Raw genomic sequence first — 25,861 nt, 5'->3', positions numbered from 1 at the left:
CTGGAGACAAACAGCAGTCTCTTGTTGACCCATCCATCAAACTCCCTGCAGAGTTTTGTGGCTCTATAAGAATGTCAGACTATTCTGCCACAGCTGGTCACAGCCATTAGACGTGAATAATATTTTTTTCAATCAAGGTTACATTTGAATTCAGAAATACGTGATTTTAGATGTGGGAGTTCCAATGTGCAAATATATAAAGAGGCTCTTGAGCTCAAACAAAGGAATTCAGTTTCCCTGTTTCCTCTTATATGATAAAAAGGCTGCAGAAGAAAGGCAGCAAAGTAAACAAAAAAATGTTTGAACAACGCCAACAAACAAGTCAGAGGGCTCTAATAACTTTTTTTGTAACTATTTCTCAGAAGTTATGATTGAACTCTACATATTTATTCGAAGATACATACAATGGCCATGTGCATTTATGTTGAAAAGACATATTTTGATCAGTTGGCCTGGGTGTGGGATGGGTAAGGCTCAACAGCATATTAAGTGCGAAAATAAACAAAATTAGCAGTCGTGGTGTCTGAAACTAGGAAATCACCCAGAATTAAAGTAGCTGGATATATCCTTTAAATATTTAGCCTCAAACATTTACTTTAGCCAGCCTCTACCAAATGAGTGTGGTTTTTGGCTCAATGGGAGCGCTTCTAATGAATACCTAAATGAGTCATGTCTCTGCAGATTGGCTTCACAACGAGTTTCCTGGCTTCACCGGCTCACTTGAGAGACTAGAAAGATCATAGAAAACGACCGTGATGCGTTGCTTAAAAATGAAAGACCATGCACTCAGAGTAGTTAGCCTTTGACCATTTAGTACACCATTTGGCTAATTCAGCATTAGGGTAAGCATTCCCAATGCTCACAATTGAGTTGCTAATTATAGAAATCACTTTCAAGCCATTTTTTGTTCACTTTGGTTCCAAATCTGTTCTGTTTTATATACAAACCTCTGCAACTTCCAGACCTTCTTTTTCACTTTTGTTTACCAAGCAAACTTGGGGCTGACTGCTCTTAATATAGCTTCAATCCCACACCATAAAAATAAGAAAAAATTACTCATATCCAACTCTGGCAGATCCCTAACATTGTCTGCAGTCTGGGAAGAATAAAGTGTGTGAAATAAATCAAAGTTGTTTTGCATGGATAAAAATATACTGTTATCTGACTTCTCAGTTGCAGTCTTTGACCTGTGGGATATTTACACTTCAAACGTGTCTACCTTCCAACAGACGTTATTCCTGGCGGGGGTGGGGTCCTCTGAGCACAGGTTAGACCTCTTGAAGAAAATACGGCAGAACTATTTGGATCATCCATCCTCTCTCTGGATGACTGTGCTGCCAAATAGCCAATCCAAGGTGGGGAAAAAAAGCATGCAGAGTGCACAAGGTGCTTGGAAAGGATAATTAGAGCAGCTGACAGACCTTTCAGTTCATCAAACCCAACATTTTAAAGATTATGTCCATTATCTAACCTGTGTTATGAGTAGTATTTGTGTAGGGATCTTGCTTAGGTAGCATATCACCACACAACAACTAAAATGTTATTTCAGTTTTCTTGAGTAACACACAGATGAGAGTATTAGCAGTCGTCAGCCCGTCTCAGATGCCATTATGGCTCTCAGAGGAGCCATTACAGGAAAGAGAGAAACAGCAGCGAGAAGGAAGATTGCCATTATTCACCTTGAGCAGCAGCAAGTGAGGAACATCAATTACACTGACAGAGGTTCAGTCGTCTCAATGTAATTCAAATGGCAGGCTAACAGGGGCGAATTGTTAGCCTATTTTGAGGCTATTAATGGTAATGAGCTTCATCTTACAAGTGGCTAAATATAAAGAAGCATGTTTCAATCTATTCTCCGAGCTCCTTGTTTTCCCATGTGCGCCGGCTCCGTGTGGAAAGCCATTTGCTCTTAAGGTTTTTTGTGCATTATTCATTCATAAAGCAGTTTTCATGTTTCACTGGGGACACTCAGCCCAGAAATATCAAGTGTGAGAGAGCTTATGACGAGAACTTTGGCAGTTTAAAATCCCAAACCGGCTGCTTAAATTCATTAAGGAGTACTCTGACTGCCCTTAAATGCATTGTTAAACTCATTCGTTCAGTGGATATGGTTATGCAAAAAGTTTTTGTGGTTAATTCTTCGTTGTTGGTGTCAAAATAAAAGTCAAGGGGGTTGCATCATCCTCTGGGGACCATGAATGTTTTAACCAAATCAAAAACCATGTCAAGATGCAGTGTTTCACATAATCAGACTGACAGACACTGTTATCCCTGGAGCCAACACTACTGTGGCTTAAAAAAAAAAAACCTTTAATGTAATGTATCACACATTAACAGAACCCACAGCATTGAGGTGAATCTCTAAACACCTTTCTTTTATCAATTTGGATTGTTTTTCATAACAATCTCTTTTAATTACAGCTACAGTATATTTTTTGATCAAATCAGAAATAATGATAATAATGAAAATGCAACAAAAACTTAAAATATTCATGCAAATGCCATATATTATTAGGTACATGAGCTCTCTGCTGCACATTACCATTATTCTTGACATGTAGTATGAAGGCATTTTAATACTACAATAGACCTCTTTACTGATTAAATAATGATTAACACTGGATTATAGATCAATTATGATCCTGCACTTGGTTCAAGAACAATAAATTTACAATTTCAACAGAGTTGCAATTGACCATTTGCCTCCTATAGTTACAGTTCCTGTAACTTCCCATTCTTGCACAGCACATGTGCAGTTTACGATGATAATGACAGCAGACAAAAGCAGCTTCCCTCCAACCTTTGTACTACTCTGACAACAGACCCATGTGGACAATGAGGTTCAGGAAAGCAAGAAAATCTGTATGTTTCTCAGTTCCTTCATATTTGTGCCGCTGTACCATCAAGGTGCCTGTGAGATAAAACCCTCATAACCCTGAGGTACTTGATTGAAGCTTATTGGTCAAAAGCTGACGCCTTAGGGTTTCTGAGCTTAATGAGGATGCATAGGAACTGGCTTCAGAGGTGAAACAATGTAATCTCACAGGAGTTTGGCTTCTCAGCAGGAACTCGAATCATGAAGTGATATACTTCCCATGTCAAGCTGATTTTAGGCTAATGTGGCTTCTTGGTGCTTAGTTTTAGAGATCCTTAAGCGTTCATGTTCTTTGTTTCTCTAACACCTGAGGGACTACTTCTAATACTTTTACTCTAATGGATATAGCCACAAAAAAAAGTTCCACAGTGGTAACAGTCAATAGGTATATCCCTGTTTTGAGCATTGTAGCCTCATCAACAACACACCTCAAGACAAATTGAGCACTGAGGAGCTGTGTTTTTGTTTCAAAACCTGCACTCTCTGTGCTCTGGTTGTAAGTACAAAGGTTGGCTTTGGATAGATTTTTGTCAGGAATGCTCCTTTGGGGATAGAGGTAAAAGCTTTCATCCATTCACTAGGGAGGCACCTGGGGAGTATCATGAGAGGTGAAAGCCCTCAGGGGAAATAAGAAACAGGGAAAAGGGGAATCTTAAAATTGTTGCCAGAACTGTGCAATGAGGTGCCATCCAAATTCAGGAGGTTACAGATGGTATTCAAGTCAAAGGATGGTGTTGCTTCCTCTGTCAGCTGCACTGTATGTCTTTGTGTGCATTCACGACTATGTTTGGGGCATCTAAATGTATACGCGTGGGAGGCGAATCCCCTTTGATACTGAATGGATTAGAAGGCAGGAGCGTTGAATGCCACTCCAGTGTCTTCAGCGAGAGAAGAAGATCCTTGACATTATCGCATCACTCACATTAAATTCATCAGCATCAGAACAAAATGTCAGATTGGGGAAAAGCAACAATCCCTGTAAAACGTGTAACCTTTTCGTGGTGCATGATCAGTGTTTCTTTCTGAGCCCCCCCCGCTGAGCCTTTTCTCCGCAGTCTCTCGGTCACAGAGGCCCTGTCTTGCAAATTTTCCTGACATTTATGAAACGCGATTAGGTGGGATTTTTTGCCATCCGTGCCAAACATACCTCTAAATCACATTACGCACGACGCAGTAAACAAGCTTCCACGTTAGACCTGAAGATCAGCGTTGAAAAAGAACACGGATGCGTTTTGATGTCCACGTTTTTTTTTGTTGTTTTTTTTCTCCACAGGGAGAGTGACAATAAAGCATGTAGAGCTCGAGCCCCTGTTTTTTTTATGTTACTGTGGCCCACAGTAAACAAATGTGATCTCTCTGTGGTTGACACCTTCTGAGAGTCAAAGAGACACATATCAAAGACCCACAAGAAGTGGGGTGCACCACGGCTTTAAAAAAAGACTTGAAAAGAATTCATCGGCATAAAGTTCAAAGGCACTGTTGTAAATGTTCTTCTTTTCTTTCTTTTTTTTTTCCTGAAAACTGCTCTTCTGTGGGAAACCAACTTTACCCTGTTATAGTTGGGATTTCTATATTTAGACCGCTCCTGCCATTAGTAATCAAGGGGTGTGTAGATTGTGGCTTTTTTCTGCCAATTTAAAACAAATCAAAAGAAATGAGACCGAGTAGTCGAATAAGAACAATCCATTTAGAGCAAGGCGAGGGCAGCTCAATCTCTACACAAATAGGATCATTAATGACAGATAAATAGATGAATAATTCATGAGAAAAAACATAATTAATGCCGATCATGACAGATTTCACTTTTTGTTGTGCACATGAAACTAGTAGAGCATCACAGTGTAGAGACAAAAGCTTAATTGGCATTCAGATGTGTATCGGCATTGTTTCCTCCATGATCCATGGTATTGATAGAGATCCCACATAAGCCTCTGATGCACAGATCAATGATCTCCCACATGGACTAATTAATGGTGGCTTTTTGTTCACATGTACATCGTATAGACACCACATTAATCCTATGGCATGATGGAATAATGGGACAAAAGTAAAGTTTTGGTTTTATCCTTGCAGCCCCCAGTGTACAGTACGATATGCATATTGTACTTGTATATGTTCTTATACTGAAGTCAGCACGCTAGCCAGCTAGCTCATCTGGTCACTTTCAGATAGGAACTCACTGTAGCATCGAAGATATAGCGCTGCTCAGAGGGCATATTATAACCTCTTCTCTTGTAAACGCAACAATGGCCAAAGCTCTTGTCAAGCAACAATCACCACCTCCTGCTCCATTATCATTTATTTGGAGTTGTATTTCTGGCCACCAGGCAAATTTTATATTCGTAATATTCACTCACTTTTAGCTCCGTTTTTAGTCTCCACCAACTGCCGGGGGAAATATCTGGTTCTTTAGCTGCTAAATGTTCCACTGTGTTCACCAGCTGGTCTAACTGTGTTTGTCTGAGCAGTAGGTGTTTAGAGCTTTTTCACAACAGTTGCCTGATGGTGACAAAACAAACCTATGAGAGTGACAGTTCAGATTTCAAGCAGACAACTTGTTTGTTTTTTATTTCACTAAGTTGTATTTTTGTTGCAGAAACTGAATCTGAATATTGATCATATATATGGCATTTTTTTAGGTCAGTGACAAACAACTAAACTACACACCACTATCATTTATTTTTTAATGAAATCTTTTTGTATTATCTAGAGAGCTCCTCAGGTGTGCATCAGTAAGACCAGCAAGTTTTCACAGGATCTAATTTTTATAACAGAATTTGGTTTGCTTCAAAAGACATTTGGCATCAATAACTGGTAACATATAAACTTAATATGTTGGAGGGAGGGTTGCAAAAACTTTTAAGTCCTTTAACTGTAAACGCAAATTATAAGCATTATAATGCATCCTGTATGTAGGCATGTACATGCTTATTTGGTCAATAAAGACCATTTTGATTTTGACAGACCAAAGCCTGCAAATAAAATGACTGAATCAATGTTTATTATTCAAATGCTTCCAAATCCTCATGCCTAAAGTGATTACAAAACATTAAGTAATGAGCCATTATTTTTACACTTAACACATATTTTAAACCATGAACAGTCAGACCTGGGGACATGCTATGTCTATCAGTCGACCCAGCAGGTGACGGCATGGCTATGAATGCTGCTTGTTTTGCTTTTAGAACGTTACAGTGATAGCATCCGAGAAGTGTTAGTGTTGTGTATCCTATGTATAAAATATGCTTGATATATATATATTTTCATCCGCAACAGAGAGAACCCACACAGCCACATGAATATATTCCATTTGATATTCTCTGGGCTGCTTGATCTTGATCCTCTGCCTGTTTTCCTGTGCTATGAATATATTACAAGGACACAAAAGAAAAATAATTTTATTTTGGGGGAAAACACTGGGCGGGATGGTAAGGGAGGGTGGATAAGAATGGCTGAGGAAGGCCATGGTATTATCAAACAGTGCTTTTTATAAGTAGTTTTTAGGGTGTGGGGAGTGGGGGGTGGGAAGGGTGAAAGTAGGACACAGTTTTATCATTTTGTTCCAAAGCTGGCAGCTGTGACAGTGGTTATGAGTAGTTATCAATCCACTAGCAACTCAATATATTGTACATAACATTCTGGCACATTTTCAGTGCTGTTCGTTTACCGCCAATTCCCGCAGGAAGAAGGTATCATCTTTGATTACATGTCCACGTGGAGATATATATGAGGTGTTTGTGTAAACATTTCATTTAAGCACCCACATGTCAATTCAGAAACATTTTGCACGCAGAAATATCTTATGTAAAATAGAGTTTTCCACATTCCTGCCCACAGCTGTACGCTAATCCTATCAAAGTGAGTGTGACAGAGGATGTTTTCATGGTGATTGAGTCAATATGAACACAGCAGCTCTGAGCCTAAACTTGTCAGGCAAAGAACAACATATCACTGTTAGAAAAAGTACAATTTAATCCAATATTGTGTTTTAAAATTATATTTCTCTTTAAAACATGAAAAAATGACAATATGTCAAATGTAAAATAAAGGTTTTTGGAAGATTTTACTTGTGAGATTAACACTTTTTTTTTTTCTTTGAAAGTCCTTGCTTTTTCATTTAGTTGAGAAATCATTCAAAACAAAAAAATCAAATTGCCAAGAAACAGAAATAAAAATATAAAATACAATGAAATTAATTTAGGTTGTTCATATGACCTAAATAATCAAAGACCAAGCAGAAAACACTCCTGCAACGATTCTACATAGTTCAGTTTTTGTTGTAACTGTTGAGGTGTTAAATCAACTTTATGATAAAATTTTATAATACTAAGAAGTGTTTCCAATATTTTATCCACTTTCCTTAGTTTAAGGTAACTGCAAAATACTCCTACATGGCAATTTCAGGGTACAGCCTTTAGATCTGATTATCTGTGCTTTCTGCACATGTAAACTCATGAAGAGATAATGAGATGCTGCTTCCTAATCTGGTTTCTCAAATAACCTGCTTTGTGTGGATGAATGTAAACATCATAAACCAAAAGTTCGTCCTCACATATCAAATGAGAAACCCTGGTTGAAATAAATGACTTCCTCTAGTAATAAGCAGGCTGCTGTGACATTGAAATGTCTTTTTCCTTTGAGACACCATCTGTGTGCACTCATAGTCACACCGTGTTATGAGTACATTTCAGTTTCCACAGAAAATATTGCACAAACTATTCATAGCATCATCATTTATCTTCCCTCAATTAGAAGCAACCCCGATGAGGTTATAGTCAAAGACGGAACAGGAACACTCTGAAATTACATGAAAATAGTTTGTTTCCCTAATGCAACAGAGAGACTTAGTCACAGGAAAATCAAAGCTCCTGTAAACACAAAAATAAGACCACAACCTCTTGCATGGTCACATCAACAGAGCCACCGTAAAATGAATTTTCTAAAGTGTATCAGAAAACAAATAACTCATGTGTCCCACTGGCAGATCCTTGTCACCAATGAATGATGATGAATACATCAAATCAAAATTTGTACACTCGCTTCAACATAAGCAAGCGTACATGAGGAGGTATAATAATAAGGCAGAACATGATGTCTGTTTTCTATATTCTATCCTCTTAGAGTGCTTACACATCATGTTTACACCATGGTTGTTTGTCACAGGTGAGAAATACTGAGCTGCATAGGACTCACCATTAGATCAGGAGGTGACAGACAACAGAGAAAAGAATTACACCTTAGAACACATTATTTTAAAATGGGTTTTGGCCGACTGACATCCAAACATCCTACTATGTTCTTGCTCTGCCAGCTACAACCCACATGCCTCTTTCTATCACTTTGGCTTCTATGACTCACGAGCTAACGGTCAAGTTCGGGGTTGATATGAATATGCGAACAGATTTTTTGAAGTTGAGACTTTAAGATACATTCTTGACAATAGAAACAGCAGCTTACAAAGTAAACTACATGTGCTCAACTGTCTACAAGGTCAAATAGTAGCTGATCTGCAGATTTTGATCGTATGGCACAGTCGTCTTGGGCAGATGGAGTTTTTGACAGACAAGATCAGAGGAAAATGGCAGTGCCCATGAAAGGGAGTACATGTTGTAATTGTAACGTTTAAATCCACTTGATTGCATGTTACGGTACACATAAGGGGTTTACGGATCAAACACTTCTAGGGGCTCCCTGAGACGAACTGCCCACTTAGGATCTCCTTCGAGAACTACATACCTTCAAGGGCTTTTTTCTGTTTGTATTTCACCAGTGGGAACTCCGGTTGGTGGTTGATATAGCAACATTACTTAAGTGCGACATGGTTGGGGGTTGTTCATCTAACTCCTTCGATCTATGGTAAAACAATTCAAAAGTTCCTCCAGTTTGAAAAAGCCTAGAATTACACTTCCCAGTCAGTAGCAAGAGTTTGTGTATTTGGTGGGATTATAAGATTTACCAGTGCTGCAAAACCCTGTTCATTATTTTACAGAAGTGTTCTGATGCAGAGACTAAAGAGCTAAATGAGGTGAATTGCCAAGTGGGTCATGAGGAGTTCCCATATGAGTGGATGGAAAAGCAATAAAGCAGCTACCACACTCTCAAGCATAATCTGCTGAGAGAATGAAGTCTGGGATTGATGGTATCACTTGGCATAATTTCACTTCACTGCAGTGATAGACATAAGCTGAAGAAAATAATTCTCATCCTCTTGAAAAATGTGTTACGTCTCTCACCGTAGCACTGACTAGATGTATTTCGAGTTGTTCAACAGGAAACAAATCTTTTTGGGATAACACCTTCTCAGCATTATGGAGACAAATGTGTCTGATTGCCCGTATTTGATGTTTCATTTCCTGTTTTTCTGCACAGTTTTTGAGTGCATCTCTGGGCTATCTCCTCTGCACCCTCTTTATATTAGCATATGAGCCCAGAGATGCATATTCAGGTTCATCATTGTGATTTGCCAATAAAGTGGTCACCGTGGTAACGACTCTGCGGCAGTCGGTGGCTATTCATTTCCCTGGCAATGCCGTTTAATTTAACCCCCCCCCCCGTTTAGTAGAGAGCTACTCAAGTGCAATCCATCACTGTTAAAATACAGATGACACCGTGACGTGATTTCTCATCAATATCATACATGAGAACTGCTGAGCCATTAAAACGCCATATCAGAGATGCCACAGCTGAAGGGGGTGGGGGGATGGAGAAGGGCGAGGCATGGAGAAAGAGCACTGCCTTTATCTTAAAAAAGACTCTTTCAGGCGCTGATAAAAAGGCTGTTTTGATTTCAGAACGAGGTGCAATCAAATCCTTCAGCGCTCTTCTGCCAAAAAAAAAAAATCTCAGTAGTTAAATTTACTTTTTCCAACTCTTGTAAGTTCAATGTAGAACAAATCCTGTCAGTCTGTGTGGTTAGAAATGTATCATATTTTTGTCTTGTGTAAATTATTGCCACAGGAAAGTCATCTGGGCTTACTTACTGTCTGAGTTATGTCTAAAGTGAAGCAATTTTTTTTTTTCATCTGTCAAGTAATGTGACATAAGTAAGACACACTTTTATCTCCTCTTACACTCTCAGCTCTCTTTATATCTGTCATCAAACGTCCCTCTGTCACATCTCTGTGAATGCAAACTGCAGGAAAAAAAAGCTTTTACCACTGCCACAGGAATTACTTCCCAATGTTAAGGAAGTTCAGTTAAGTCCTGCATTACAATATACTGTTAGTAGAGTAACTGATGTGCTTAAGAGGTTGTTAAGGGGGTTTTGGAGAGTTTTTTCAATCCAAATCGAGAGTCTAATGGCCCAGTCACCATTTTCAAAATGGCGAAATTTGTTTGCTGAGCTTAGCTGCAATGGCTTACAATCCTATGAACAAAACACAAGGGGGGACAAATGGTGCAGTATCGACTCAAATAGTTACTGTGACTGACTACTGCTACCATGTTCTCAGCTTACTAATGTATTCATCCATTAGCTTGCCAGCTACATTAGTTCACCAAGTAGTGAGTCCAATAATCAAGCATCCACTCAGACGTTTTGGGCTCTATGAATGACTTTAAATGAATGACTTAATAAACTTTTGTTGGCACAGAATACGCTATGTAGTGTAGAAAGAAGCTAATGAGCTTTTCTTTGTCACTAATTAAGTGACTCAGCTTTAGATAGAAAAACTTTTTCTCTGGTGTTAACCTCCGTTGAAAGTAATACCTGGTGGTGAAATTTGCCTACACATGGACAGCTTGTTTATTGGGACAAAGAGAAATTTACTAGAAATGCGGCTTGTTTTGCCAGTTGTTGTCAATTTTTTGCTCCCTCTCTTTTTCTTTGCTATAATCATATACCGTTCACTACCTTTGTTTCTCCCATAGAGAGGTGTTCAATTGAAAACCTGGAAGCCAAAAGCTCCCTCTCCCTTTCAAAGACCTCCCACCTACAATACAACACATGCACATACTGTACCTCCACAGCTCATAATCAGCCAATCCGGTTACCCCTTCAGCATAAGAGATCAGGACTTCCTCCGCACTGACACGACTGTCAGATGATGAAATACGTTTTGTTAAATGTTTGGCGTTTGCTCCGAGCAGATCCATCATCAAATGTCAGCACATGAAGACAAATGGTGGGCACATGTAAAAACGTGTCAGAAGTTGTGGGATTGTTGGTTCCACTTCATTTGCTTTATGTGAATCTGTTTTTCAAGGTGGGGGTGTACAAATAAAAATAAAATAAAACCGTAAAATCAACACCTCTTTAAATTGGCAGTAGTGGAAGCTAGATTTAATGAAGATACTTCCATTTTTATGCTACTTCTCATCCACAACATTTCAGAGGGGAAGTTTGTACTTTTTACTCCACTTAATTTATTTAAAAGCCATACTTATAATTTCTTTGTAGAATAGGCTTTTACATACACAATACTACAAATTAAAATACCCAAGTGAATATAAAGTATTTACAGTTAGCTCCATCTCAATCAACAACTGTAGAATTCTACTTCCTCATTAATGCATCAGTAACAATTATCAATAATCAGTAACATATTATCCAAACCAATAATATAATCGGGAAAGAACATAAAAATTACACATTTATCTTAATGTGCAAAATAGACTCTAGTGTTTTATTTGCGAACTACTTTGGAATCAGCGAGCAGATAAGCATGATAGTGAAAACGATGATGTTTATGGCGATGGTGATGTTCATGATTATGATAGATTTGATATTGAATGAAATCTGAGATCTACTCTATGTTATGGTTGTACTTTGCTGTTAAAGATTTTATTGAAACGCAGTGTTTGTCTAGTCTTGACAGCAAGTTGCGTCGCCATATGGCACAAACAACAAACAACTCAACAACACATTGACTTTGCGAAGCCATTAATGATCTCTGTCATGGCTCTGTAAGATTCTCATTTGTTCTTGTATTTCCTTTCTTTTCTTTCCTTTCGTTCTGCCAGCTGGCAAAGTCACTGATGAAGCAGAGAGGGAGAAGGCCTGACAGCTCAGCTGGTTTCAGTGTCATAGTGAAAGTGCAAGGCAAACTGCAGAAAGACGTCTCATCAGTGCCGCCTCTGCCTCTGCTGGGGCACCAAGCCGTCACGAAGACATCTCTGTTTCTCTTTGTCTTGACACATTGTTGTGAATAACTCAAAAACACATGATAGAGATGTCGTACGTGCACCACAGGGCTCCCCTCGCTACAGAGCAGGTGATGTGAATTACTGTTTTGTTTTTTTTTTGTTTTTTTCTTGATATCTTGTGCTTTGCTCGGAGATATGAAGGTTTTGTTTGTACTTTGACTTCCACTTAAAAAAGTGAAATCATCAAACAGCTGTTGAAAAGTTCTAAAAGTGTTTCAGGGCAAATACTCACACCACATACCTGTGAAATAAATGAATACACATCACAAATGATCATAAATTGCCTAATTACACATCACACTATTCTAATCTACGATTGCCAAACACATTCCACTGTTAATGTGACGACTTGTTCCTCCACACGCTACATTTCTACTGATGTATCAAGTGACCTGACAAACTGAGGCTTTCATTAATGCAACTGTGTCACACACACCCCCTGTTGTCTGTGCACAGAAGTGAGGAAATAAATGTGACCTCAAAAAAGTTATACAATTTTTATGCAAATGATACACAGGGAATTGGATTAGCTCTCAGTGAGATATAGGCATGTCTGCGTACATGCTTCTAAACACATACTCTGCCCTCATATCCACACAGTATGTAACAGCATCCACAGGCAAGCGATGACACAGATTTATCAAGTCTCACATCACAGTTTAATTAACATAATCGTGTTTAAAACAGATAGAAATGCGAACTACTACAGTTGAAAGCTTTACTGTAAATTTAAAACCTTAACTGTGAGCTAATAGGCAGCAAAGTGAAATCTTTAGCACTTCCTCCCACCGAATTAGAAATCATTTGATCTCCTTGTCTGGGGCTGTTATTCATTTTCCCTCTCTCTTAAGTCAATCAATACAGTGTATTTCAAAGCTCCCATCCCCGTCTTGATGTAATTATAAACTTCCTGTGAGCAGGAACAAGGAATGAAGGCCTGCTTTTAAAATCAGCCACAACAGCAGAAAAGAGAAAAATGCAGAAATGTCCCTCGAGAAAAAAAAATCTATTATTACGGTATGTTTGACCGTTTAAAGTGTGTCCATGTAGGACTCTTTAAGTACACGATTAAGAAAATAGGTTTTCGGGATGTTTAAATTTCTAAGACATTGCATGCTTTAGATATAATATGCAAATCCAGAGTCAGATAAAGATTGCAGCCCATCCATCCTCATGTCATACCACTCTGTCAACCACTCAAGCATGAAGGTGGTTATCACCAATAATGTGCCTAGGTGTGTTGACAATTCACAAGATGTTCCATCAAAGGAATTGAAAAGGCTGACTGATCTGAAGTAATAACCAGCCTTCTGCAGGCCGGCAGCAGATTGATGGTGCTGATATCAGTGTGTCATGGAGTGGAAAAGCAAATTATGACTTTCAGCATATTGGGGGGTGGGAGGGATTGGTGAATCTGCACCTGGATGTTGGAGCGCGGCATGATAATGACAGGACCACAGTCATGAAATGAGATAGAGCTGTGTCCCGTTAACAAGTTCATCTGCGCACGTTGACAGCTTCGCTTTCATGCTTTATGAAAACAGGCCTCCCATTACACTGCTGCATGTGCCACAATAAGGCTTTCTCCTCATTTTCAGTCCTGTTGTGTTAACGTGTGTTGGATTCGTGATAGAAGAACTTAGATGTGATTGTGTCGGCACTTATCTGTGGGCTGCAGTAGTTTCGGTAATAGAGGAACAGCTCAGACAGTAAAATGGAATCTGCTGTTTATCTGAACTACAGGGCCCCTGAATTATTTCCTTTGCTGCCAGAGAACAATCCTTGACTTTGATCCATTCTGCTATAGAACAAAACAAAAGGGTATTTTGATAGATGTCTGACAAAAATCAATTTGATAAATGCACAACTTCTATGATTTCCTCAGTGGCCAGGTAAAAAGTCCATAAATAATACTGAGTGTCATTTTATGGTGTGCAAAAGAGAATTTAGTCATTTAGATCCTTGTTATTTAGTCATCTACTTATATATTTTAATCAATCAATTGAAATAATTATCATTTATGAAATGGCTTTTGGTCACATAGCAAACATGCACCTTCCACTATTGTCATGTTAAGTGCCAAAGCAGTACATGTACTATAGATTATATGGAGTGCATTGCATAAGTTGGTAGTAAACCATTAAGGAAACGCAGCTCTCACATGGTGAAGTTCTGTGTAGAGCAGGTGCAACAAAAGTCAAAATCGAAATTATTCCCTTGATCTGAAACAATCATTTATTCAGAGCCGTTAATGGGACTAAAGTGAATCAGACGCATGAGCAAAAACCATCAGCGGGTATTTGCACTGCACACATGATGACTAGTAATAACCATGTTAGATGCTTTATTTTGGACTCAGTTTTTTGCTGTTCCCTCATCGGAAAACAGCAGTCAACTGGCTTCTCCACCTGCAAGAGAATGGGGTCGTCTCCTCTCTTATACCCGAGCCACGATCAAAATAAGATCACACGGCTCATTTCCATATGTTATGGTGGAGGGGCCTCGGGCTTCAAATCACTCACTTCTCCACCAGTCGTCCACACAGACACAGCCTCGAATCCTCATTTATGACAATTTGATACTGACACAGATTACATTTCCTGCAACTATGGAAATATATTTAGCTGCGACGGAGGATTTCTTGGTTAGACATTATTGCAATTCCCAGGAATGAATGTTGTACTTTACAATAACATATTTCACTGACGCGGGACGAGACTGAATTTCCTCTCTCACCTTAAGAATGTAGGATAAACTGAACACTAAGCAGCCATTACAATTTTAATTAGTGCTGTTCTTGTTTACAAGATGTATGCATATCATTATACACTGTAGGTGTTTTGAAGCACTGCTCACAACACTGCATGGAATTATTTTGTTACACACTTGATGCAATATCTGCATCCACAAAATGACTGATTATATAAAATCTAAATACAACAAAAGACAAACTTGGTGAGGACATTCCTAAAACTTAATTTGTCAGAGAGGTTAAACTTAAACTTTTGAAAAATCTAGTCATTAAATGACAATTTAATTTGTCAGAGAGGTTAAACTTAAACTTTTGAAAAATCTAGTCATTAAATGACAATTTTGAAGTCAGTACTTTAATATTATCTTCAGTCAAGGTGCATTTGAAAACGAATCAAGATAACTCACCTTACTCACCTTATTTTGTTGAGGATGAGCCACCGAGGTCAGTGATTTCAGATGCTATAATTACATTGTTGCACACAAATAGAAAACGCAAAGCAAAAACACTTTATTTAAGATCAAAAAACAGATTCATACAGACATGAAGCAGGGTACAAATCGTGCTGTCCGTAGACTGGTTCAGAATTAATTGGCATCTGATGTGTTTGCGGAGCAGCCAGAGGTGCGTTAGCAGGCGGGGCGGCAGGCAGCAGATGTGGACGGGGGATTCGCCCAGCAGCTGCTCTAATCCCTAAATCTACGGGACGACCTTTTCCTCCTCCGGACTCATTTCAAAGTCAAAATCAACAAACTCATAACTTCAAAACTTTCACTCATGTATTTCAGTTCATCTTTCATTAATTCTCCTAATATATAAACTTTTAGCTCGCTTCATTATAGAGGGAATCTGTGCTGTAGCTATTTGGTGCTAAGGTGCTTTTTTTGGTCCGGAGAAGTCCTGGAAATGCTTTTATTACATGTATATTGGCTTAATCTGTTGCATTACATCTATCACTCACTGCAGAGAGCAAAACAAAAATGTATTTACTGTGCATGAAATTGTTCTGATTATTCTTTTGAAGATGAAATGTTTTTGGTAACTTGCAGCAAATCACCTCACTGTTGTTTGTAAACAGAATAAAAGTCCTCAACCAATGAGAGAATGTCTTTTTATTTGCCAAAGTGATGAAATTACACACTGAGGCGACTCGGGATAACCTTTATTTTGCTATATGAAAGTAATTTTACACTAACTTAAAAGTAGCAAGCTGACAGCCAGAGCAACAACAGGATTCACAGCAAGTCAAACAAAGGTACATGTGCATTTAAATGAGCATTTCCAGGCACTATATAAACATTAAATAAATTATGACGACTATAGTCTAGTTGTAAACTGACAAAAGTGTTTATTCATATATATATGTCAACAACTACAACTCCTCATACGGGCTCCCAAGAATGGAGGCTGGTGTATAAACATGATGAAACAGCTGTAATAATACAAAATATGTCTTCATACGAGAAGTTATAAATGATGAACATAGACATGTATTATGTGTTGGTTTGGTTTGGTTTTTTTTCTCCTCTCAGATAATTTGATATAACTGTGTGTGTGTGTGTGTGTGTGTGTGTGTGTGTGTGTGTGTGTGTGTTCGAGCCAACGTTTCCAGGATGACTCCATCACCTACCATCCATGCACATACGTCAGCCAAAGGGTTTCAAACTGGGCCAACAGGGGTGTTCTGAATTTCCAAATCACTGTCTGGGTTAGGTTCAGATTTAGCATTGTGCAGCAAACAGGTTTCTATTTTACATATATTTGATTATTTTCTGTGTTTTCTATTTTCTATGTATGTGTGTGTGTGTGTGGGGAGTTCCGCTACATCTGTGCAGTCATTCTGTCATTTCTCCTGGCTGGAAAATCGAGCATCCGTTGACGTTTTGGATCCATCGGCTTCTTCTCCTAGCATGTAAAATGAATTAAAAAAAAACTAAGGCAAGTTTTTTTTAGAAGCTCTGACAACCTTAAGAAGCTTTTTTTGAGTTAAGAAAGGACAAAATTCAACATTCTGGTTGCAATGTTAAAGTGAAATTTACCTAACCTAACACAAACAGGAAAATTCAGATTCTTTTTTTAATGATCAGTTTTTTACCCGTTACAATAACTTTTTGTGAAACCTGAAAATAATGAAATGAAGAAAAATGAAGACCAAAAATATATGCAAAAAACCACAAACCTGCCCCACATAATCTGAAAATACCAGCATTGTGGGCCAATTCAAATCAAACTTATTCAACGCTCCCCTATGAAGCATCTGCAAAGCTGTTTGCTGCAAGTTTGGAGAACCAGGAAAAGCATCTTTAACAGCATTAGGATGCTATCAGGAAAAAAAAAGAAAAAAAAGAGCATCCTCCAAAATGAGATTATCCCCGCTGAATATTATTATGTATAAGTCCATTATCTGGTTACAGCAACACAGAAAGCAGCACCCCACATTAACATTCACAATATACACCGCGAGTGAGGAGCGCAGATGTAAATCTCTGAGGACCTGCCCACCAAAAGGTTAGCAAATCAAGGTAATCTCTACCGTGTTGATGCAGAGGCTTCGAAGAAAAAGAGGATTCCCCTACGAAAGCCGCCCGTTTCGTTAAAGCCACACACTGAATTTTACCTCCTGACATTCAAAACTTCACTGAAAGTTAATATTTACTACTCCAGAGCTTTTTGTGCTGTATTGTGTTGGTTGCTGGATATGAAATCCCCTTTTCAGAGCAGTGAATGCAGCATCCCCACAAACCAAATGTACTGCAGAGGCAGCTCTCGATTGATGTGAAATGTGTTTATTCCCAGAGAGAGGCTTCTTCTCCCTCGACTTTGCTTTGGCTTCTGATTTGGATTTGAGTCGATTCGGCCTCAGCCAGGCTGTGGAGATGGAGTCAGTCTGACTCTTTAGATGTTTATCTTTAAAGGTCCCATGTTGTATAACGGTAGATTTCCATGTCTTTCTGATTATAAATCAGGTCTATAGGTTTCTATAGCTTCAATATTAATACTGTAAAAGTATTAAATCACTCGGTCTACAGAGAAATGCAGACAGCCTGTATTCAGAAACTGAGCCTTAAAACGAGCCGTCAGGATTTCTGTAACTTTGTGATGTCACAACAAAGCAGTCACTGCCTTCAGCCATGCCCCAATCCCATCACACCTGGGATTTTTAAAGCCTCTTCAAAGCCTTTATGGTATAGGAATACAGTCTAGAACAGACTGGTCCTTAATTCAATGCAGTGGCTTCACAGAGCACCTGCTGATTTCCCTCTAAAGTCTGCACACAGGAAAATATCATAAGCCCTGCAATCAATTGGGCTGTAATGGAGGGTCCCATTCACTGTTAGGAATACCAAGCAGGCAAAAGTACTGTAAGTCAGCATTTGTGCCAAATGGAGCATAAAGACACGGTTAAACACAACAAAATTGCAGTTCCTCATTGTGAATCTTTTAATTCACACGTCATTTGGTTAACATCTTAGTTTGTGTGTCTCTCTCTCTGCCCTGTGGGAATAAAACAGGCGGTGAGACGAATTAATGCGAAGCTAAGACCTCCCCTCTGGGACGATCCATAGGTCAGAGTTAACCCTGAAAGTGACAGCACGGCTCAGGTGTAGAGGTGAACCTGAGTCTCAGATGTCCTTACCTGTCACTGTGGGTCATTACTATCCACACACTGACAACCAGACTGATGGTCCTCTGATAGATTCTGTCAACAAGCTGATTTGAAGAGCAAAGAGAGAGGGAGAGAGAGAGAGAGAGAGAGAGAGAGACACAGAGACACAGAGAGAGGGTCCTGGAACCAGACGAACGGAGGTCTGATATCCCAGAAACAGTCAAGGTCTGTCCGTCAACAGCCAGGCAGCCTATTGAGGAGTCCTTGAGCAGGATAGTGAAAGCTGACATGCTCATGACTCATGATATACACCCACCTCTCCAGTGTCATATCATTTTAACAACTGTAATCTCAGACACCAGGTGTGTGATACCAACAAAACTCAAGTGCATTTTAGTTGTGTTTAATAATGATGATGACAAAACATGGGAGGATGATAGCACTGTGTTAAAAACATTTATATTATATATTTATTTATGATTATATCTTTTCACCAAATTTGTACTGTTTTGCAAATGATTTGTCAGGCCACTTGCAATACCTTCGCGGCCCACCAGTGGGCCCCAGCTCACAGGTTGGGAACCACTGGCTCAGGTTATAATTGTAGTGATATGTGACACTGGTTCATGCCACGTACTCGTCCTTATGAAAATAAACATGAAATGAATAACTGTTTCTGATTGAATTCAATTAAACAAATGAAAGAAAAAGGTCACTTTGTTTACAACATTACACTTTTCAGACCTAATGAATCAAACGTTAACATACACAAATAATGTCAACCGTCCTGATCACAGCACACAAACGAGAGAAGATGTACAAGCAAAAGTGCTAATAGTTTTAGGAACTTTAGATGTTTGGATCCTTCTCCATCACGCAAGGGAGACATCCGATTCACTCTGCAGCATGACAACGAGAAGAAGAACAAGGGAGTCGTGCAACAGATGGTCTTCCCCCCCGCAGAGCTCTGATCTCAGCTTCATGGAGTCAGTGTGGGAATAGACGAAGAGACAGAAGACAATGAGACAGCCTGAATCCACAGACGAACTGGGGTAAGTTCTCCAAGGAGTTCAGAACTACCTACCTGACAAGAAGCTGAGAAACTGTGTGCGAGTGGTGCTGTTCAGGGTGAAGGGTGGGTGAAGCAAATATTGATTCAATTAAGATTTGCACTGTTCTGTATCTTGGCCGGACCAAAATGAGCACAAACACACCGTAGATGACCTTTACTGGAAGGCCACCTGACTCCAGGCTTTCTGTATGTGAACTTCACATCTTGACATAACATTACCATATTTAGGAACATGCATCAGATGAGCACACTATAAACCAGAGATAATAAAAGGCGTTAGAATTACATTTCAATGTAGGGATCCAAGATTACTGCAAGCAACTTCATGTCTGTAAATTCATATAAACCCATAAGGACTTTCTGATGATGTGCTGCCCCCACTGGTAGGATGGAGACACGGCAGCCCAGGCGGTGAAACTGTTCAGGTTCCAAGCTTTGAGAATTTATCTAACCCAACCTCATCCACGAGACTGTTTGCAGTGGTATTACAACATCGAGCTACTTCAAACAACCACCGCTTTCTTTTTTTATTTTTTTATTTCTTTTTGGCGAGGACAGTCTCGAGTCTATTGTATTGCATAACAGCACATGACTTTTGATCATTCATTCATGTGTTAGACATTGTCTTGGTGTAACTGACTCCCACCGACTGAAGGAAAAACAGAATAAATGATGTTTCCACACACGGTTACAAGACGTTACTGAAGGAGTCTGTGAATATGGAAGTAATGAACTCCAAATTAGGGAGACACATTTTCTCCATTAAGGAATATTACATAATCTTTTATTGCATATAGATAGATAGATAGATAGATAGAATGAATGAACGTCGGTGAGTCTTATTGTTCACTCTGCAAAACCAAAAAGCGAGTGACAGCCGCCTGGTCACAGCCCAGCACCACCCTGTCCACCGAGCTGTCACACTTGAGTGGAAGCCTGCCCTCGTGACACTCATTCATTATGCCATAATTGGATCTAAATAAATTCTCTTCCTCACTTTGAGAAAGTGATTGTAGTTGTCACAAACAGTTTAGTTTAGTAACTGGTAAATTGGCTGGTGCCACTCATCTTATGTGAACGTGGCAGGGGTCACTCACTCAGGATACTTTGAGGAGAGTCGGAGAAATTCAAGCTGTAATTGTGTGTTTTTTTTAAAAAATTAATAAAATTAGATCAGAAAGAAGGAAGCATAAAGTGTCAGGAGTGGAAACATGATAATAAATGAATACACCTGCATGAAGCATGATCACGGTGAACCCTGCAGTCCCCACAGCTGTCCTTCTCTGGAGTGGGAGAGTCAACAATGACAGGCTCCTTCTTTAACCACGTGCACTCAAGCTGTCAGATGTTCTGCGCTTGCGCAATTGCTGCTGCTTACACACACACACACACACACACACACACACACACACAAAACCACACGTACATACATACAAACATAGGGCTCAGGCAGTCCGTGCAGGTTGTTTTCTGTGTGTGTGTCTGTGTTGAAAATCATCTCGGAAGTGAATATTAAAAAGAAAAGGAAAAAAAAGTCACAAAAAATACAGCAAGTGGATTTTAAAGCGGCTGATTTGGTGGAAAACTTCTCAGCGGATTCTTTACGTTTGACTTCGAGGCAATCAGCAGCAGCTTGTGTGGGGAAGAAAACAGCAGATCTCTCTGGACTACATGTGGGAAAAATATTGAAGCAATTAAATTCATCTCTGAGCTCAAACAAGCTTTTTATTGAAGCCGATACCGAGGAGCGAGCCAACGCAGCAGGTAAACCAAACACTCATCACATTTACGTGCTCGCCTGCTCCAAATTTCACTCTCAACTTTGAGCTGATTGTCTGTTACTTTTTATTTCATTGTTTTGCAGAAGTTTGCACCATGAACCAAACCGCGGGAGCCACAAACGCGTATCGCAGATGCTCCAAGGGAGGAAAGGTAAGGAAGTGTTCTCTTTATTGAGACTGTTGAGAGTTGTTGAGATTGGGACTGAACGCGCTGCTTCGTGCGCCCAGGCTCGGTGCATCTCTTGAACGCAGCACGACAGTGATACTGAGCGTTTGGAAGCTTAAGGAAAAGCTTTGTGCACGCCGTTTTCAGCATGTTGGGTTATTACTGCGCGTCTGTGCGCTTTGGAGATGATGTATATTCAGTCCCGGAGGCAATTTATTGGCTGGATTAATCAGTTTAATTAATGCGAGTGATGTTGGTGGCCAGTTTGCAAGCACTGGGAAGCTTTGGAGCAAATAACGCCAGTTTTTTTTTTTTTTTTTTTTTTTTTGTGGTCCACACTGGAAAATAAATATTCAATTTGGCAAAATAAAGCCTGGATAATGAGACAGGAAACAGGTGGATTGATGCTCACTTGCAGTTTTTTTTTCACAACCTGATGTTAATTGCTCCTCATCAGTAGCTTGATAGTCATTTGGTGTAGTCTCATATCCAAGATGATGATTCTGTACAACACCGCCACTGTTTTACCAAGCCTGTGACCCACATTACAAGGCTGCTGCTGCTGCTGCTCTTGCTGCTGCTGCTGCTCTTGCTGCTGTGTGGATGTACTGTAGTCAACAGGGAGAAGAGTGGGGGGAGAGAGGGTGGGGATTGAGGATGAGAGTTGGAGAGTGGAGGTGGAGAGAGAGAGAGAGAGGATGAAAGGAAGGTTGGAGGAGACAAGCTAGAGAATGTGGGAGGAAAGGGGACTGCATGATAGAGTCTTTCCAGTGTAACCAATAGAGGAGAAACAGACTGGTGTTTGTGCGTGTGTGTGCACGCGTGCGCACTTGGGTGTTGCTCTCATTCCCAGCACATCTGGTTCTGTCAACATGCACCATCAGTGGAGATGAAGTATGAAAGCTTATTTATCACCAGCAGCTGCAGATTTCCCAGTGTCTACAAATATTGATTTTTTTTTTTTTTTTTTCAGCTACAAATATTTGGAGGTGATGTGAATTGATTGGGGAGGTGCTTCACCCATAGAGGTGTATGGAATGATCTGGTAAATGAGCTCTGATGGGCGTAGACATGAATTAACACACACTGTAGCAGCGTGTTGGTTAACACTCTCAGTTTAATTGACACTGGCAGGTTTTCTTTCTCTGTGTGATGAGAATCTGGAGGCTTCATTATAAGACATGTGTATCCTGAATGGGAGAAGCCTGCAAGGTGCACGATTAAGGAATCACACATTTCTGTTGGCTATATGACATGTTTCTAATTGCATAAAATGTAGCTATGAATATGTAAGCAAAATGTCAAAAGATGTAGCATATTATGTCCTACATGGAAAATGATATTTGAAAAGCTTTTATTTTTAAAGGGAGAACAGTAAAGATTTGAATCCCATAATAAAGTGATTCCCATTCAGCGGCTTCAGGCTACATGTAAACCAAAAGCTACTTTTACAGTTGCCAGAATAGTAGGCGGAAAAATTACAGCTCAAGTCATTTTGGTCTACACAGAAATGACAATTTAATGAAAATAAATAAATGTATAGTATGTATGAAGTGAGCAGGGAAGTAGCCTGAGTAGGCTAAATGGCTAACAAAAAAGGCCTAGCTAAAATGAATGAATAAACGGTTTAAAAAGTTAGCTAAAAGTATGGATAAATGGTTTAGATAGCTTACAGTAACAGATGTCAGCTAGTAGTGGTTGAAACTGATGTCTAGAAGAAATGGATAACTGGCTGAAAGTGTTAGCTAGTTACTTAGTTAGCTTAAAGTGATGGAAAATGGCTGTAATAGGTCTAGATAAAGGTAATGAATAAATTGTTCAAATTAGTAAAAGTTATGGATGAATGGTTTAAATAGTTAGCTAAGTAATGGATGAAATTTGTTAGCTAGTAGCCTGTGGCTAAGTAGTTTAAACCTATGTCTAAAAGTACTGGATAACCGGTGGCCCTTTGCTGCTATCAGGATAAAAGCAAACATTTTTCTAAAAAGTGCAGACTCGACCAAACTGACATGAACAGGTCTGTGAAGAATTGCAATATCCACTTTCATATAATCAGATGTGTTCAATAACTTCCAGTTTACAATCAATTCATGACCACATTTGTTACATGACAGCTGGTGTTGATGAAGGGCTTCAGGGCTGTGGGAACACATCAGGCAACGAAGTGTCAGAACAGACTCCCTCGCTGTCAGAAATGCATATTTTATTTATGTATACTGTTGCTGTTGACTTGCATTATTACACGACTCTCCATTGTTAGATATCTGTAGTGTTCCCTGTGTTTGTCGGGTTGTAGAGGGGTAATGTTGTTGTTAATGCTTTGATATTTGCAGCGTGCTTTCACTCACTCGTTCTGATCCTGTGGCGTTTCATCTCCACTTTCACATCAACTTTGAGAGAGAAAATAGATTCAGACTAAACACCTCTCCAAACACTTTTGTCTCCAGACAGCAGTGTCCGTTTCATTATCTGTCCTGCGGCCACTTTTGGCCCGCTGGCAAGATCGTCTGCAATTTCAAACTGTTTCGGTTCTGCATTTGTGTCCCTTTAAAGCTTCGGTGCTGCGGAGAATTTCCCTTTTGATGAGTCCTTTCTCCTCTCTGTGGAGTTTCTATTTCCAGTCATGTTGACAGTCAGCCACAGAGACGTTTCATCGTGGATTAATGACACTCTGATGAGGTCTGCATGTGTTCTGCAGGCCTCCCAACAGGATAAGCCTCACATGGTCATGGTCATCAGCTGGTGACAAGCTTTGACGGGTTTATAAACACCTGAAATGAGAGGAGAGCAAGTGTGCGGTGTCTTGAGATTATTGTGGGCTGTTTAAGGAATCCATCTAATGCAATTTCTGCCGCTTGCGTTTCTTGTTTTTGAAGGGGAAAAACTGACCCTGACACATTTCAACCATGTAACCAGCATTCCTGGCACCCATGTCGTTGTTTGGGTGGTGTATTTTTGTCACTGCAATATGGCTAAATGGAGGCAGGGCAGTGGGGTATCACAATGAGAGATTTCCAGCACAGCTTTATAGGACGTTGATTCGGTTATCTCTAACACCAACAGTATGTTTCATCCTTCTTATCGCAGATCGACAGCTTTTTTTCAAAGCTCGGGGAGAATCACAGGAGAGGAAGACGGGCGAGTTTCTCCACTGACAGAAGCCTCTTTAGACCATCATGCAGTGCAGCGACATCTACAAGCTTCTGTAGCTCTTATTTTCAATGGTAGAGATGTAGTAGTAATGGTTAAAATATTTTTAAAAAAAGACTTAGTGACAGAAGAACTCGTCAAATGTACGATATCTAGTGGAGCTGCAACAATTAGACAAAACATGAATCAGCAACTTGTTGATAATTAATCATCAAAGTCATTTTTAAGCTTTAACCTTTCAAACAAGACACCACCTTGGACCTTTTTCATTCTTTTCTGACAATGTATAGACCAAAGGATTAATCAGTGATTAACGGCTAATCACCGTGTGTTGCAGCACTAATAGCTATTGAAAGGATAAAGGGTGGAACTCTCCTTTTTAAGTCGCTGCGATGCCCTCAGCAGGTGACTTGTCTTTTATGTCTAAATGTCACATCAGAAAGACAATATTTTTGCCTCCCATAGTGAGTGTTAGGTGGTAAATTAGCATCATGTCCTTCTCGTTGTATTATGCAATAGTTCAGATCGAGCATTTGCAGTCATTCAGTGCAGTCCACCCACAAGAGGAAAGCAAGTAGTAACACAATGATGAGCAGATTAGCAGCTGCAGTGATGGTTCTTGCAGGATAAAAAAAAATTTGTTGTTGTTTAACGTTATCTGTAAAAAAAAAAAAAAATAATAATTTTACCATGTGTCTTCACTGACTGTTTTTGAAAATCTCAATGAGCAAAGGAAAATAATGTATTGATGCAAATAGCGTCTTAACTTTAAAAAGCCACTAGAGGGCAGTGTGGCACTGTAGTACATGTAACTGACAGGGAGTCCTGCTTTGACTTGGTGGAATATATTATTAAAAGTGCATCATTTTGAAACATTTATTATAATTTTTTTGGTTCAACATCTTGTCTGATTGGCATGGAAAAACAAGAGTCCAATAAACACACTGTGCATGGAGATAGATGATTTATTTTTACTCTTGTTCCAAAGCTCTAATCCTTTACTGTCTGAGCTTGATGAAGCATCAACAGTCTTTCAGTGACAATATGCAGGGCTATTTCTTCTGGTTCAGATTGGCGCTTTAGTTTGATGGCGTTTAATAAATGTTGGATGTTGGAGATTCCCACCGCTCCGAGATAAATTCAGAGCTTAACTTTTACTTCTTCTTTTTTTTGTGACTCTACAATTGATGCTGCTCCTCTCTTTTGTCTTTTCCCGGTCACAGCAGGCTAGTTTGATTATCTTGGCCCTTGACTGCCCTGCAGTTCTGTGTGCGCACACTAAATCCCAATTAGCTCCCCCCAGTTTCAGAACCA

General features: G+C 39.5%; 1 protein-coding gene and 1 long non-coding RNA gene across 2 annotated transcripts in view; both read left to right on the top strand.

Moving 5' to 3' along the window:
* Nucleotides 1–14,997, top strand: part of LOC147817446 (uncharacterized) — a 34,049-nt gene extending 19,052 nt beyond the window's left edge. The window contains exon 3 of the long non-coding RNA XR_015436364.1: nucleotides 11,837–14,997. This is a non-coding gene — a long non-coding RNA (uncharacterized LOC147817446). The remainder of the gene's footprint in view (nucleotides 1–11,836) is intronic.
* Nucleotides 14,998–20,869: 5,872 nt separating this feature from the next.
* Nucleotides 20,870–25,861, top strand: part of dpp6a (dipeptidyl-peptidase 6a) — a 204,070-nt gene continuing 199,078 nt past the window's right edge. Inside the window, exons 1-2 of the mRNA XM_087170689.1 lie at nucleotides 20,870–21,214; nucleotides 21,315–21,382. Of these exons, the coding sequence (XP_087026815.1) occupies nucleotides 21,326–21,382 (57 nt within the window). The 5' untranslated portion in view covers nucleotides 20,870–21,214; nucleotides 21,315–21,325. The remainder of the gene's footprint in view (nucleotides 21,215–21,314; nucleotides 21,383–25,861) is intronic.

Source organism: Seriola lalandi, unplaced genomic scaffold (assembly GCF_002814215.2).
Source record: "Seriola lalandi dorsalis isolate HSWRI2012SDOR001 ecotype SW California unplaced genomic scaffold, Sedor1 jcf7180002054956, whole genome shotgun sequence".
NCBI classification, from domain to species: Eukaryota; Metazoa; Chordata; class Actinopteri; order Carangiformes; family Carangidae; genus Seriola; species Seriola lalandi.
This window is presented reverse-complemented; position numbering and strand designations above follow the sequence as displayed.